The sequence below is a fragment of the Mustela putorius genome, unplaced genomic scaffold (assembly GCF_011764305.1).
Source record: "Mustela putorius furo isolate JIRA1106 unplaced genomic scaffold, ASM1176430v1.1 tig00000731_pilon_pilon_pilon, whole genome shotgun sequence".
NCBI lineage: Eukaryota > Metazoa > Chordata > Mammalia > Carnivora > Mustelidae > Mustela > Mustela putorius.
Window position 1 is genome coordinate 2,427,864 of NW_025421461.1, and position 15,623 is coordinate 2,443,486.

At 60.7% G+C, this 15,623-nt stretch overlaps 2 protein-coding genes across 3 annotated transcripts in view; one reads left to right on the top strand and one right to left on the bottom strand.

Annotated features, from left to right (window-relative positions):
* The window catches only part of SLC5A10 (solute carrier family 5 member 10), a 58,786-nt gene that overhangs the window by 15,338 nt on the left and 27,825 nt on the right, over positions 1-15,623 (top strand). For both annotated transcript variants that reach the window (XM_045083662.1, XM_004776553.3), the window contains one exon: positions 2,517-2,652. In XM_045083662.1, the coding sequence (XP_044939597.1) occupies positions 2,517-2,652 (136 nt within the window). The remainder of the gene's footprint in view (positions 1-2,516; positions 2,653-15,623) is intronic.
* Positions 1-15,623, bottom strand: part of FAM83G (family with sequence similarity 83 member G) — a 30,628-nt gene that overhangs the window by 3,453 nt on the left and 11,552 nt on the right. Inside the window, exons 3-5 of the mRNA XM_004776552.3 lie at positions 13,106-13,273; positions 5,257-5,381; positions 3,246-4,491 (exon numbers count right to left, since the gene is read on the bottom strand). Of these exons, the coding sequence (XP_004776609.1) occupies positions 3,246-4,491; positions 5,257-5,381; positions 13,106-13,273 (1,539 nt within the window). The remainder of the gene's footprint in view (positions 1-3,245; positions 4,492-5,256; positions 5,382-13,105; positions 13,274-15,623) is intronic.

The window sequence follows — 15,623 nt, forward strand, 5'->3', positions numbered from 1 at the left end:
ATGGCAGACCTGGATCTGGACCCACAGTAGAGTGACCTCCCCTGTGGCCATGGCTCCCGCATGGGGAGTATTCAAGCGGGCTCAGCCCTGGCTCTCCCTCTCTGAGGGAGAGGTCGATAAAGGACCGTCTCTGGGCTGTGTCAGCGGGAAGTAATCCAGGACAGGAAGCTTCAGGAACCTTGGGAGGCTGGGCCTCAGTTTCCCCAGGTGTAACATTCCCGTCTCACATGTGGGCCACCGGCACACACACTGACCTGACAGCAGGTGTTTGCCCAGCATCTCAGGAGAGCGGAGGGCCTGCCTGTGCTCCTTTCCCCAGGACACCTGTCATCTCCCCACTCAGCACGGGCCTGGCCGGACACTGCCATTTCTGGGCACGACCTCAGTCAGATTTTGCCTTCCCCTGCCTGGCCTCATGGTCAGCGCTGGATGAGTCTTAATGCCTGGATAACAAGGTCACACCAGGGGGCTGAGGCAGTACGCTACTGACCCCAAGGCGGTCCCGAGTACCACTGACACTGGGGCCTCACGGCCTGGCCTTACTTCCCTGTCATCCTCCCACTCGGGCTGGGTCTGCTTGGGGGATGGCCAGGCCTTGGCCCAGAACCCTCACAACATAGGTACCTTTGCCCCAGACCCCGTGTGTCTGGTCCTACTCTGCCATGACCCTCAGCAGCAAGCAAGGGCTTTGCAGGACGCCATCCCACCACCGGGCCAGGATAGCCCTCCGAGACGCCCAGTCTGGTCGGCACCAGGAGGTGGTTCTGTGTGCTGGGACCCCAGGGCTTGTCACTGGCTTTAGACTTTTTGCTACCTCCTTGTTCGTCCACAGTGTGTAGCTGACGCTCTCAAACTCAGGAACAAGCAAACCCAGGCCCAGGAGGCAAAAGGCCCCATGGGCAGCGAGCTCAGCCGCACTCCTCCCTGACCTCGGTAGCCCTGTCTGAGCACCCTTTGTCAACAACCAAGCCAGCTTAAGACCTTCCCAGAGAGCGGTGCCAGGGTCCCAATGCTCCCCTGTGCTGCGGCTGACCTTGAAGTTGCCCCCCAAGGAAGTCTGAACTCAAGGAACCCGTGAGCAGCCAGGCACAGGCTCGTCCATCACTCAGCAGCCCTGTGGGTCAGCGGTGGTGTCCCATCCTACAAACGAAGTCCCAGGGGCTCGGGGACTTCAGTGGCCAAGCGGGGGGGAGTGAGAGCTGGCTTTGGGCCGAGCCTGTGCTGAGACGTACTGGGGAGGCAGTAGCCCGCTGACCCCCCAGGAAAGGTCCTCCTGGTCTTGCTGCTCAATGCTCACTCCGCCGGAGTGGTGAGCCTCAGCTTTTCCAGCTGCAGGGTGGGGTTATGGCAGCTGCCCTCCCTGCCTCCCAGGGCTGGCCACCATGAGCACAGAACAAAATGATGGGATTTGATGTGCGGGGGTTTTAGGGAAATGCCTTCTCCCACGAGGAGTGCAGCCATAAGACATCAGAGGGGAAGAGTCTACAGAGAGCTGCATCTAACCCCCTCCTTGTCCAGACAGGGAAACTGAGGCCCAAAGTGAGATAAGAACTTGACCCAAGTCAGAGGCAGCTGTTGGAGAAGTCAGCCTGACACACTCGGGGTCACCACTCCAGCGCCCCATAATGACTGTCCTACCAAGAACTGTGTCTTAGAGGGAAATGCAGGCAGCTCTGCATTCAGCCAGCATGTTTGGAAAATAAGTTCAAAAACACAGACCCTTATTTCTGAACTGCGGGTGGTGACTTCAGCTGCAAAACATACATACTTACAAGCTGCAGACTGTCCAACCCTGTGAACATACTAAAAATCACTGAATTGTACCATGTATGTGGTGAGCTATATGTGAATTCTAGCTCTGTGAAGCGGTTTAAAGTTACACTTAAAAAAAAAATACAAAAGAAAATCATGTCAGAGCTAGGAGGGATCTCAGCTGCCAGGGGTTCTGATGACCTGTCTCTCCTCCCATTCTGCAGATCTGGAAACTGAGGCCCAGTTAGGCTATGTCTAGGGCTCCCTGAGGAGCCGCATTGAGGCGGCGTCTAGCATCCCTCCACTGCCTGACCACAGGCTTCCCCGAAGCCCAGGGTTCGAAGCTCCAGCTCCTGGGCCAGTGGTGTCAAACTGTCATTGTCAGTATCTGCTCCCGGCACGTGCAAGACTGTGACCGCTCTCGTGAGGGCATGGGAGATGGGGTTGTGGGGAGGCGTTCCCCAGATACCATCCCACCCAGGGTGTCCTCCAGCCCTGACAGCTGCCACTGTGGCTGGCCAAGTGGGATTCAACCCTTCCCCACTTGATAGATGAGTGAGGAGACTAAGCAGGAGTCCCGGGAACAGGACGGGCTTGCTTCTGGTGGGAATGCCATCGGGGGTCAGGCTCAGCTGTCTCAGAAGCTCTAGGGCTAGAGGGACAGCATCCTATTTCCACCCGCTCCCTCAGACACAGCAAGAGGAAAGCCCCCCCGCCAGGCTCCCCTGAGGGGAGCTGGACTCACCCCCTCCTCGTGCCCCCAGGTCATCGTGCAGCGGTCGCTGTCCGCCCGGGACCTGAACCATGCCAAGGCCGGCTCCATCCTGGCAAGCTACCTCAAGATGCTGCCCATGGGCCTGATGGTCATGCCAGGCATGATCAGCCGCGCGCTGTTCCCAGGTAGGACAGGCACGGGGGCGCTGGGCCAGGGCTGCACGGGGCCCGCGCTTCTGGGTCCTGGACCTGCAGCGGTCACCAGGAGGGGAGGCAATGGACGAACGTGAGCGGTTTCTTGGCCTAGGGGAGAGCGGAGGGGAGCAGTCCCTGGGGCCATCACCAAAGGGATGGACATGGAAGTGGCTTGACATGAGCTTTAGACGGGAACCGCTTACTGCTGTGTGACCTTGGGGGTGTAAAGGACGTCTCTGTGCTGTCACCAAGTAAGGGAGTGGACCACCCACATGGCTGGGAAGAGTCAACTCCCTATAATTCGTGTCTGAAATCTCTGGGTACTTTAAGCACCTTCTGGCTCCCAGTAGCTGGCTTTGGTTGTCTTGATGGGGCACGGGGGCTCTGGGTCCCCAATGTCGGAAAAACCAGCCACATGTGTAGTCCTGGGTTGTTGCTACCTACCCCCACCCACCCCATTCATCAGTTTCCCCACTGTAGCAGGCAAAGCCATCTGATCTGGGGACCTGGTACCCCGGCAGACGACCACTCCGGCTGCTCAGACCTGGGGGAGGGATCCCTCCTGGGCAGGAACCCCGACTCACCTGTGTCTCCTTCTCCGTGGAATGCGGGGCCTGTGTCCTCCTTGGAGTACCCGCCTCTTCTCTCTCCTGACCTGGGGCCCACAGCAAGCCACCCAGGGGTCCACCAAAGGTCCCGTGGGTCACATGGGGGGCACTCAGCTGCCGGCGGGGGGGCTGGGCCGGCCCATTGGCTACCTGCTCTGAGTGGCGCCTCTGGAGAGGGGCCGAGCGCCCCCTCACCTCAAAATACTCATCTGACACAGAAGAGGAGGCCACGGAGGGCCGCCGGGGGCCAGGGCCATGGCCAGAGCTGCCCGAGAGGCTGTCCTGGTCACTTAGGGTCACGTAGTCGTCGTCATCTTCCTCGTCCTCCCCATCTAGTCCATTGGGGATCACTGCTCCCTGGCTGTCAGGGTCGTCCTGGGTCACAGACAGCTGCCGCAGCAGTGGGGCGTGGCCAGGACCCGGGGTCCTGGGTGGTGTGCCGTCTGTCCCATTCTGGGGAGTCTCCTCTTCTGGGGTCCCCAGGGCCCAGTCAACACCGCCACTGTCCTGGGCAATCACCTCTGCCACAGGGACTGTCCGGGGCTTGGGCACGGGGGGCTGTGGCTTGGGGTCCTCCTGGGGAAGACCGTTCTCTGCTGGGCCCCCGTCCTGGGGGGCACTGGGCCCGGGGGCAGGGTTGCAATCCTGGCTTTGCCTCCACAGCTGGGTGCCGGCTTGGGAGGTGTCTCGGATCTTGATGCGGTTCATCTGGCTGGGCTGGGGGTTCCAGATGTTGGGGTCGATGATATTAATGTAGCCCAGAATGTCGCTGCCGGGCTCGGGGTCCGGCTCCACCCATGTGGGCAGGTACTCGAACATGTTGGCCCGCTCCAGGTTGAGCAGGCCGGGGTGGACGGGCGGGGGCGCCTCTAGGACGTCTCCAGGCCGTTCTGCCAGGGTGGCACCCCGCAGCCCTGGGGGCTTCTTGACCTCCTGCTTCTCTGAGGAGGTCTTGGCGATCTCATCGGCGCTCTTGGCCTTGACCAGTGCGTACTTGGGGTTGACGAGCTTCTTGGCTACAGTGCCCGAGGGCACCAGTGGCACCACGGAGGGCAGCACGATGGGCTCAGGCTCGGGCTCCTTCTCCATGGTGATGCCCTTGAGGCTGACACCATGGGACATGAGGTACAGCTCCTGGAACTGCCGGTCAAACATCTCCACCACCTGTCCCGACAGCACGGAGATCACGTTCCGGTCCGTCCTTGCGGCCGACCACGTGAAGCTGCAGTACAGGGAGACAAGGCAGCCGAGTCAAGCACTGGGGGGCCGGCCTCCTCCCTCCAGCCGTGGGTCCCCAGTCTAGGGAGTCCTACCCAGCCCCCGCAGTGGGCGTCTGAGCAAGCCCTCGTGCACCCAGAGGCCGACGCTCCTCAGACTGGCCACGGGGGCCTGGATGGAACCGAGAAGTGAGCACAGGCCTCGGGCCCAGACCTGAGTCTGGGACAGGTCACGTGCACCAGGCTGCTCCCACCTGTGTAAGACAGCACAGTGGGGCACTCCTTGGGGTATTAGAGCGCCCCCGCTCACGGGATGCACAGTACAGCCCGGGCGTGGTCCAGCACCTGGGGGTGGGGGTGGGGCAGATGCTATCCTCGCGGGCTGGGCTGCATGGATGACGTGGCTGGGGACCCACCCCCCACTGTCCCCTGCACGGCAGGGTTTGCAGAGCTGCGCCACGGCCATCCTTGTCCTGGCCCATCCTAAGGTGGCTCTCCAAGGGACCTTCCTGTGTGTTTGGCCCACACCCACCTCCAGGCGGGTAACAGCTCTGGCTGGCACAACAGACTTGAGGACAGGAGTCCTCCCCTGCCTGCTTCCGGAGACAGGTGGGCGGCGTGCGGGCATGCCCCAGCCCCGCTCACACCTCAGCAGTTTGGGGACCCATGAACCGGAATAACCAGGGTGTCATAAGGCAGGATTAAGGGCAGAAACCAGATGGGAACAGGAGCCACCTCTGTCCCCAGGCCCCAGAAAGCTGGAGAGTCACCTGTAGGAGCCACAGATGGCCCGGTCTCCATCCACGAACATGAACTTCTGGGCCAGGGCACCCTTGAACTTGGTGGCTGACCGTGTGAAGAACTCTGTTCCCCCGCTGCTCCGCACCCTGAGATTCTGTGTTGGGGGACAGGAGACAGAATTACATGACCATGGCACTGACCATGCTGGTGGGGGGCAGACTTTGTGCAGGGGGGTGGGTGTATGTGAGGACCACAAGGTCGGGGGTCCAAGGCAGGAAGTGATGGGAAGACAGAAAGGAGGGTGGGGCTAGTGAAAAGGGGCCTGGCATAGGATGGTCTGGGCATGGCCTGAAGGGTGTCCACAGCGCAGACGTGGGCAGGATGAGATCTGCGGGGCCAGGCCAGCATGGGACAAGCTGCTGCAGGGGTGGGAGGCTGTTGCAGGGTCTTGAGCAGGAGGGGCGTGCAGACGCAGTTAAGAAAAGTAACATGGGGGCTGTGCAGCTGGGGAGGAGGGAGGATTGCCTTCAGGGATGGGCGTATTGCTGTCAGGCAAACCTGTGGCCTTTCCCAGAAGAGTGACTGGCCAGGTCTCTCTCCCTGTCTTCCCCACTCGGCTGTCTCAGTGTCCCTGCTGAGCCCCGCTCACTGAGGACGGGGCTCGAAGCAGACTCTCCTACCTCCTCATGGGCCAGCTCATGGCCTGCCTCCCAGCAGCCGATCAGTAAATGGCCGAACCCACAGGGCAAGCTGGAAAGCCCCTGGGAACTAAGACCCAGAGGGAGGACACGGGGTTTCCTTGGTGTCACGAGCAGACACTACTGCCTGTGTCTGAGCCAGGTTGCTCCTGCCTTTCTCTGGACTCTGGCCAAGGAAGGGCCCTTCCTCCCTCCCTGATGTGCCGTCTATGGGGCGCTGTGGGGCTCCGACTGCTGGCTGCCCTTCCCCCAGCAGGAGGTTCTTCCTCTGAGAGAGGGATGGGTGTGGGGGGAGGGGAGGGGAGGGGAGGGTATGGGGGCTGCACGGGAGGCGCCAGGAAGGGCAGAGAGCCTTGGCTGAGACCCAGGAGTGGAGGGGACCCCAAAGTAAAGCTTCAGGATAGGAAAGACCCTTGGGCTCAGTGGCACGAGTGTGGCCCCAGCAGGGTGTTGGAAACCCCGGCTCCTGGAGTGGGGGGGCCTGCAGAGGTGCCCCTGGACAGGTCAGGCTGGGAGTTTCAGGTTTAACGTAAGCCCCACGGAATCTGACCCCTGTCCAGGGCAACAACTCCTTGGCAGCATTCTGACACGTCTGTCTGCCAGTCTGAGATGGGAGTCACTCCCTCCAGAGGTATCTGTGCCGACTTCACTCACTCCCCGACCACTGCCCAGGCCCCCAGCTACAGACCAAGGGGAAAGTGACGGGCTCCCACACGGGAGGTGGGGGTGGAGGCAGAGGAGTCAGAACCCCAGCCCTGGGTTGGGGGGGTGGTGCTGGGGCAGGTTCCTGGGAGGCTGACATCCGGAAGTCAGGGATGAGTGGATCAGGTGGGAAGAGGGTGCAGCATTCCAAACGTGGGAACACAAAGACTGGGCAACGGGAGCAGCATCTAACCTGCGAGGACTTTGCGGGAGGAGGGTGGGCGATGGAGCCTGCACAGCGAGCTCAGCCACATGCCAATGAAAGACCCTAACCCCCCCCACCGCTCCGGGGCCAGCTCTGCCCTGAGGGCATTGGGGAGCTACTAAAGATTCAGAGCAGGGAGTGACAGGGTTGGAACTGCCCCTCCAAACCCAGTCCCGGCATCCAGTGGGAGGGTGCACGAAGTGAACAGGGCCAGGGGCAGGGGAGAGGGGGGAGGAGAGGGCTTCGGTTGGGCAGGGGATACACGGCCTGTCAAGGCAGGGGTGACGGGGTGAAAGGAATGGGTCTAAGAGAGCTGGAATCTGTCCTTCCGTCAGACCCCCAGCCCAAGGGTGCTCCTGCGTCTGCTCCTTCTGTGACGGGAACCAGACCCCTCTCTGCTGGGCATTCCCAGGACAGTCCCAGGGCAGTCCCCAGATGGCAACCATATGGCATAGATGCCCACCTTTGTTGTTGGGCCCAGCCCCGTAGGCAGATAAGCCTCTCCTCCCAGGGCTGGCTCCCCTGCCCCCCAGTCTGCGTGTCTGTACACAGCCAGCTCAGCAGGAAGCTGGCCATAACCCAGGACAATAAGAGCTCGTGACTTTGTACCCAACACAGAGCATGCTTGGGGACCAGAAGCTGGAACAAAGATCCTGGAGGCGGTGTGAGGCCTTGCCCTGCCACTTGTGCCGGACCACAGCCCAGCTCTGTGGCTTCTGTGGTCTCCCAGCCCAGAGCTCTGCCTGCTGGGGCCACAGGCGACTCCTTGGCTTGGAAGAACAGATACCAGCCTCAGTCCCCCTCTCAGCAGTGTCTTCCCCCACCCACCCCAAAGCCTGTCCCCATGAAGGGCTCAGAAGGTCACCACCTACTTCTCAGAGTGACTTAACTCCAAGTGAGAGGCAGCCTTGGCTCCGCCGGATGTGCTGTGTGACTCTAAGCAGGGTCCTGGCCCTCTCTGGGCCTCACTTTCCCACACTGCACAGATGGCCTCAGGCTCTAAGGCCCATCTGACCCTGCGGCCAACAGCAGCGGGTGGGGGATTGCGGCAGCCCCCTGGCAGCACCCCCTTCCCATCATGGCAGCTCCCCTGTTTGTTCCTGGGGTGGGGGGGGCCCGCCCCATGGGGCCTGGCCCGGATGAGGTAACGTCTCAGGGCTTGGGTGCACAAGGTAGAGGATTCCACAAAGCCGCATTGTCTCTGAGCCCCGGGGCACCCCCACCAGAGCACGTCGCAGGCAGGGTGGAGGACACCCAGACGGGCTCAGGTAGGGTGCCTGGGCAAGGCCTTGGACACTCGGGATTCTCAGCTTCCTCAGACATGGAAGGGGGCAGCGATTGGTCCCTGAAACAACCTCAGGGGAGGACTAGGCAGCGCTCCGTCTGCTCCAAGAGCAGCTGTGGCCCCAAGCATATATGTGGCAGACCTGCAGGTGCCCTGCCCACACCCCCCACTGGGCCTCCTATGCTCACAAAGATGCAGCCTGACCCCATACCAAGCTGCCTGGGGCCCCATGTGGGCCGGTGGCAGGCCAAGGGGACAAGCCCAGTCCCCCGCCGGAGCAGGTGGGTCACTCAGGCTCTGGCCAAGCATGGCTCCAGTCCCAGCTGGGCCTCCCTAGGCCTCGGTTTGCTTACCTGTGAAGGGAGCTCCCCAGCCTTCTGCTTTGGGGCTACTATGAAAGCCTGAGGAAATACAGGGGTGGTGGGTGTGAGCCAGCAAGGTGCCTGGCACTCGACGGACGCTTTCCATCCGTGAGAGTATGACAGCACGTTTAGTGCGGCAGGAACGTGACCCCTTCTGCTCGTGGGGGCAAGAGGGGACCAACGTGGAGGACCAGAACATACCTAGAATGTCGTGGGTCAGCCCGGGGAGGCCAGGACTGGCAGCCAGTTTGTGATGGTGGGAAGGGAGCTCAGCGAGGGGTGTGACCAGCCCATGGTCTCCGGTTGGTGGGGTCCAGCCCCCAGTTGTCCCATGATGGCCTCTGCGGGGGCCTGCTGGCATTGCCCAAGGAGGAGCCCAGAGATGCACCCTGACCAGGCCTGGCTGGTAACAGTGAGATTAGCCTGCTGTGCCAACTGCAGGGGACAGAAAGCCCATGTCCTCATGTACTGGGCAGCCAGCCAGCCGCTACTCTCCTCTAAAGGGTCTGTTTCACTCTGTCACGGGGGTCCGATAGCCACGCTCACCCTGGCCTCCCGGGGCCATCACAAAGCTGGGATGAGGGGATGGGGCAGCGCTGAGCCAGCCCAGCTCCAGGACCTTGACTCAGAGGGGCTCCTGGCCCCTCCCACAGGCCGGGTCGATAGGGCCTGGCGCTGCTGACATTCTGGGCCAGGTGATGTCCAGATGCAGGGGCTGTGCACTGCACATGGCACATTTAATGGTGGCCCTGGCTTCTACCCATCCGACGCCAATAGTCCCCTCCCAGTCACAACCACTACAAAAGCCCCCCAACATTGACAAATAGGCCAAGCCAGGCAAACCCTGCGTGGTTGGGAACTACTGCCTCACCCCCCGAGCCCATTAAAGAGACAGGCCAGGATCAGAGACAGCAGGACAGCAGTGGGGGGAAACCCCAGGTGCCAGAATGGGGCCGAGGCTGGCCTGGCTGGTGTGGAACTTGAGCCACAGACTGAATCCCTGCGTCCTCATCAGGGTGGGTGCTGGTTTTTCCAGTCTGGCGGCACAAAGCCGACTACCTTTTCCAATCAGCCAGGCATCTCGCTGCTCTGGTCCTGTCTCAGCTACGAGGCTTGAGGCCCAGCCCAGCCTGCCTAGCTCCCCCTGCCTCTGGGGCATCCATTAGCCCTCAGTCTCACCCCAAATGTGACTGGGTCACCTGTTGAGGCGCTGTGCCCTGTGGGAACCAGAGGGCTGGTTCCTCTTTTTCGGCCCTGTTCTCTGTTTCTAATATGAGATACTCATTCCCACACTCCCTGCCTAAAGGAGTTAGGGGCCAGCCGAGCCAGCAGGCTGGAGGGCTTGGGGATGACTGGGACCCTCACACCTGGGAAGGTGCTAGTGCTTAGCCTTCCAACTCCTATAGAAAGCACGAGTGGGCTTAGCCCAAACAATGCCGCAGCTGTTTGCAGAATATGCTGTGGGAGCTCAGAGCTCAGGAGGCATGAGGCTGGGGTGGGGGTGGCCCCCAGTCTGAACACAGCTGGAAGGGGGAGGGAAGCCCCTTGGCTCTTAGACCAGAGCTGGGATCTCACGAGAAGAGCTCCAGGACAGGGCAGGGAGAGCTCATGACTGAGCGCCCTGCCCCCACATGGCTTCCTTTGCTCTTCAGAGAAGCCCTGCCAAATAAATGGGGGAGACTCCCATTTTTCAGACAAGGAAATTGAGACTGAAAAAGATTCCGTATCTTTGTCCAGGGTCACGGTGCAGGTGGCAGAGCCAGGGCTCAGTCCTGGCTCCCGGCTCTGCCCAGACCAGTGCCCAACACTCCCATGGTCACAAGGATGACCCCAACAGGCACAACCGATCCCGGGCCCATAGGAGCTGAGGACAGGTCACTGCAGAGCTGGGCAGGGGTGGCCAGTGGCTGAGGGCGGGCCCAGGGATTACTGGCAAAGGAAGTGCTTCTGAGACAGGTCCAGACCCAGCTGGCCTGCAGGCAGGGAGGTAGGCTGAGCAGGCAGGCCCTCGACAAGGTGACACCTGGCCAGGGCCGGGTGCACAGGAGCCCCTGGCCACCTGCCCAGGCTGTGGAGGGGGCGGGCTCAACAGCAAAAATGAGGGGGTCAGGGTCATCCGTTCTTTCCCATGAAGGGCCTGCCCCCTCTGTGGTGACATCTGGCTCTGGGGTATGCACGTCACTGCAGACCGTCCCTGTAGACGGTCTGGACCGTGCTCTGTTCCCCAGAGCAGGGACCCCTGGTTTGAACTGCCCTGCCCATGCTTCAGGCTCTGGCCTCATTTCAAGCTAAAGTGCAGGGGGAGGCCGCACACCGCACCCTCCCTGCCCCGGGCCTGGGATTTATAACTTCTTGTTATTGCCAGCAGCTGCGTAACTCCCCTTAGCACATGAAGTGCTTTTATAACCACTGTCTCCTCTAATTTCATCCTCAAACAAGCCTATGAGGCATCATCATGGCCACGAGGCACTAGAGGCTCAGACAGGGGGAGCCACGTGCCTGAGTCTCACAGTGGGTCTGCACAGCGAGCCCCCATGGGCAGTTCTGGGGCTGCCCCAATGGCAGGTGTGGCCTCAGCCGGGGGGGGGGGTCAGGCACCGAGTCTCTCTCCCTCCTGGTCTGTGCCAACTTCTCATTACTGGTGGTCAGGTTCAGCCGCTGACTTGGCAGAATGCCTCTGGGCAAGTCACAACCTCCCTGCAGCCTCAGTTTCCGCATTTGCCCCACGGGGAGCCTAGTCTGGGTGGCCCTCGAGGCCCAGCTTGGGCATTTCAGGCCCCTATGAAGCTGTGGGGCTGCAACAGATTATGAGTTCCCCCCACCCCCGATCACATGGGGGAGCAGAGGCAGGGTGGTGGGCGGGCAGTGAGGGCAGGAGCCAACCTCCCAGGAGCAAGCTGAGCAGCCCTGGGACCGCATTCTCAGCCCAGTCCTGCCTGCCTCTCACTTCCTGGAACTCCGAGCGCTCTGAGCAGACTTACACTTGAGACTTCCCTACAGAGAAGACACACAGGACAGGAGCGAGGCCAGTCCCGGGTTCAGATCCTGCTCGGCATGGATCAGCCCATTCCCTGCGTCTTCCTTCATCCCACCCCAGGCACACGTGCGGGGGCGGAGCCACACAAGTGTGTAAACCATCCACTGGGCTCGTGGCAAGGGTGCAGGGGATGGGCCCAGAGGTTCTCTGATCTGCTGCCCACAGGGCAGAGGCTTCTGCAAGTCGCCTTTCAAAAGACGCCTTTTCTATACGCTGGACCTCTCCAGCGTGAGCTGTCTGCCCCAGGAGTTGGTTCTCAGTGCTAATTACACGGTAAGCAGCACGCTGGGTGAGCGTGGCGCTTGGGGTCAACCCACCAGGGAGACCACATAAAAATGTCCCAACAGCCACAGACTCGCCGCCCAGAGAGCTCATACCCACTTGAAAGGGCTCGGCTGGGATGGGTGGGCATACCTGACGAACACCGACAAATTACAGGCACAGGAACCCAGCCTCTTGTTAACTAGTCTGGCGTCCCCCCTTCTCTGGGGATCGTGTTCAGATCACAGGCCAGAAGCCCAAGGAAACGTGACCCGTCAAAAACTGGGACTCAGCCAGGGAGCTCTAGTGCTGGCCCCCAATCCCCTTATGCTTAACTTACAGGCCGCGAGTGACACTAGCACAAGTGCCTCAACTTCCTCATCCGTAAAATGGGAACAACTACCCTATCCCACTGGGTTGTCATGCGGAGTCAATTAATCAACCGTGTCAGGTGCCTAGGATGGGACCGACCCATGTGAAATTCTGTGAAAGCATTCGCTGTTGTCATGCACACTCATCCGTACTCTTCCTCGGGACCATGGTGCATATAGTAGGTGCCAAGCGATAGCTCAGTGGAGGGAAGGGTCCTCCTGCCCCCAAACACGGGATCAAATGCAGGGTGTCACAGTGGAAGAGCCCAGCCACAGTGGCCCATCTGGCCCTCTTCAGGACCATTGTGATCCCGGAGCCCAGAGACAGGAGGTGATGAACCCAAGGACACACAGCAAAGCAGTACTAAGAACCTGGGTTCATGCTGATCCCTCCACCTCTGCTCCATGCTGTCCTTCCCTAGGAAGCCCTTTCTATGCCGCTCTTCCTCCTCTAATTTATGTGAATTCTGCAGCCATCAAGGAAGCCTTCCCTGACCTCAGCCCAAGGAAACTTCTACTGGAGTCAGATCCTAAAACTGGGGGATGGACACCATACAGACACAGATTCTGGTTTAAGCCCAAGAATCAGAGTCAGAGCCCTCCAGATCAGATGTGAGCTGTGGAAGCCTGGGTGGTGAGCACCCTGTCACTGGAGGCATGCAAGCAAAGACAGGTAATCAACGTGGCCTGGGCTGCTCAGAGATCACACGTGATACAGCACCTGGCACCAGCTCCGGGCCTTACCTACCGTTTATCTTATCTCTGACTGTCGGAGGAGGTAGAGAGCGTCCTGTCCCCCTGGGCAGCCAGACAGAGGTCAGGTGACCATGTGGCAGGAGGCTCCAGGATGCCTGCAATCTCTGCCCGGCATGGGGCTCCATCCCTAGGAGGGAGGTGCTGCAAGTGTTTGCTGACCCACTAAGTGACCACTCGGTCATTCTGAACCGGCCAGCTCACCTTGAGGTGCCCTGGGTGCATGCGGGCCCGCTCACACATGTGCAGGAAGTACTTGACGTTACTCTCGTCCACAATGATATACACGGCCACCTTCCTCTTGAAGCCGGCATCCAGCAGGTCCTTGAAGATGTCCACGTCGGTGAACATGTCCATGACCACAGCTATCACCTGCGAGTGGGAAGAGACCAGGGCTGTTGGGCAGTGCAGCAGCGGGGACAGGTGCCTTGGCAGGACACACAGCCCTCCCACCCCTACCCACCTCTCTGGGCACCCCTGCTAGCCCTGCCCCTCCCCCACCCCCCAGCCTCAGCACTGGGACTGGCAGCGATGGGCTGGGGGCCTCTCTGGTCCCAAAGTTATAGGGTTCAATGCTTAGGGTACAAGATTCTCAATCTGTAGCCCAGACTGGACTTTCTGGAGCCGCGGGACTGGAGAAGCATGTCTTGTATATCCGGAATACAAAACAACAGAAAACAAAGCCCTGTATCCTGGTCAGTGAGGCCTGTGAGGGAGGAGAGAATGCCTGGGAGCCAGGCAGCGTCTGCATCCTGAGGTTGGGGACGTGCTGGGGCCAGCCCCCAGGGCAGCCGGCCCTCCTCATCGGGATCAGAAATCAGGGCTCAGCACGGGGGCACCCCGTTCTGGTCCCTTCCTGGCCTGCATTCCTGATCCAGAGCAGCCCACACCATCACCTGCCACCTTCCACCCTGGGATGCTGAGGTAGACCATATGTGTCAACAGCCAGGAAGACAGCAGCTGGCACAGGCATTCTTGAGGTCACCTGCGCGTCCCCGGGCTGGCGTGGGCTTGGGCAGGCTTTCCACTACCGCCTCTCCTGTCTGTCTGAACAGAGCCCAAAACCAGCACGTGCGCTCTATTATGTGACAACATCTGTCCCCGTAACAGCCGACCTCCAGCCTCCAGGCCCTGGCTCAGGGTGGGGCCCCAGAGGTCAGAGTGCATCTGGCCCAGGCCCTAGCCCCACGTAGGCAGTGACAGGCAAAGGGGAAGAACAGGGTGGTTGGGATGAGCTCATCTGGCTTGAGGGGTAGTCAGCAGATGCTTGGGACAGCTGGAGCTTGGTGACCATCTCTGGCCCTCCTTCTCATCCCTCCTTCCCCGTGCTACTGGGCAGCCAAGGGGAGCACAGGGGACTGGGGCCTGAGGCTGACAACCAACACATATATCCGACCCCTCTAGCCCTTCGAGACCAGCACCACTGCCCTGTCCAGGGCCCGAGAACCTTCTAGAAAAGACTTAAGAGGCCAGGGACTCGGCCTTATAATGAGCTGGGAGTGGTCAGTCTAGAACCTATGTAGGCCTACTAGGGAGCCAAGTTCACCCCCACCGTGAGGGTGGCCTGACAGGCTCCCTTACACTGATCTGTAGGTGCAGGGTGAGGGACAGGCAGCCTGGGGCCTGCCAGGGATGAGTCCACACGCTCGGGTGAGCTCACCCAGCTAGCCCTTGTAGGCCCGTGTGGGCTCCTCCCTGCCCTGCCCTGTCCCAGACACGATCTGTGTGACCCAGAGAAAACACCTAGCTTCTCCAGGCCCAGCTTTCTCTGTGATCCAGTAGGGGCAGGGAGCTGCAGGAGAAGCTGGGCTCTGTCATGGCTGAGGCCCAGGATTCACTCCATTCTCTGGGGAACATCTGCTCGCTGGCTTTGGGTCTCTGAAGGGCTGTTTCCGGTGGGGCAGAGGGCGCGGGTACAGTCTAGGCAGGGGCTAGGACAAGCAGGGGGAAACTAACAGAGACAGACGTTGGGGTCAGTACAGGAGGCGCCTTCTGACCCAAAGTGAGGCAAGGGTCTTGACAGGGAGTGAGCTCCCCATCCCAGGACATATTTATGGAAAGGCCAGAGACTGCTTGGCAAGGAGATGGTTGAGGGGCAGATGAGACACAAGGACAGCTGGGTGGGCTCAGGACAGCTTTGGACTTCACCAGTTGAGCATGAGAGACCTTAAGGTGGACGGGATGGTAGCAGGAACTTTCTCGCCTAGGACTTCACAGCCCCAGAGTCAGCCCTGGGAACCCCCTGGATAAGGCACTCCTGGAGGCAAAGAGCATCTTGTGCCACCCTGGGAAGGGCGCAGCTGACACATGTCTCCTTGGAGGCAGACAACACATCAACCCTTGCTCCCTTGTCACTGCTATCCCCGACCAGATTGGTCAGGCCTGCTTCCAGACCCCATCTGCTATGGCAGATGAGGACTTGCCCTGGGCCTGGGCTGGGGGACATGCCCCAGCAGGACCCACTCCTCGTGTATCCTTCCCCACATCACCCTCTGGCAGGTAGGGTACTGGATGCAGTGGGCCTGAATCTGTTGGGGCCTGTCCCCCCATGGTGGGTCCCTCCCATGGGGTCCCAGGGCTGAGTGCCAGCTCTCCTGAGACACTGGTTTCCGTGCCAAGATGCAGTCAGAAGAGGGCCTGTAACAGGTGCCAGCTGATGCCAGGAGCGGGGAGAGGTGCTTGGCATTCCTGAAGCACTGGGATGATGCTGGGGGAAGGGGCC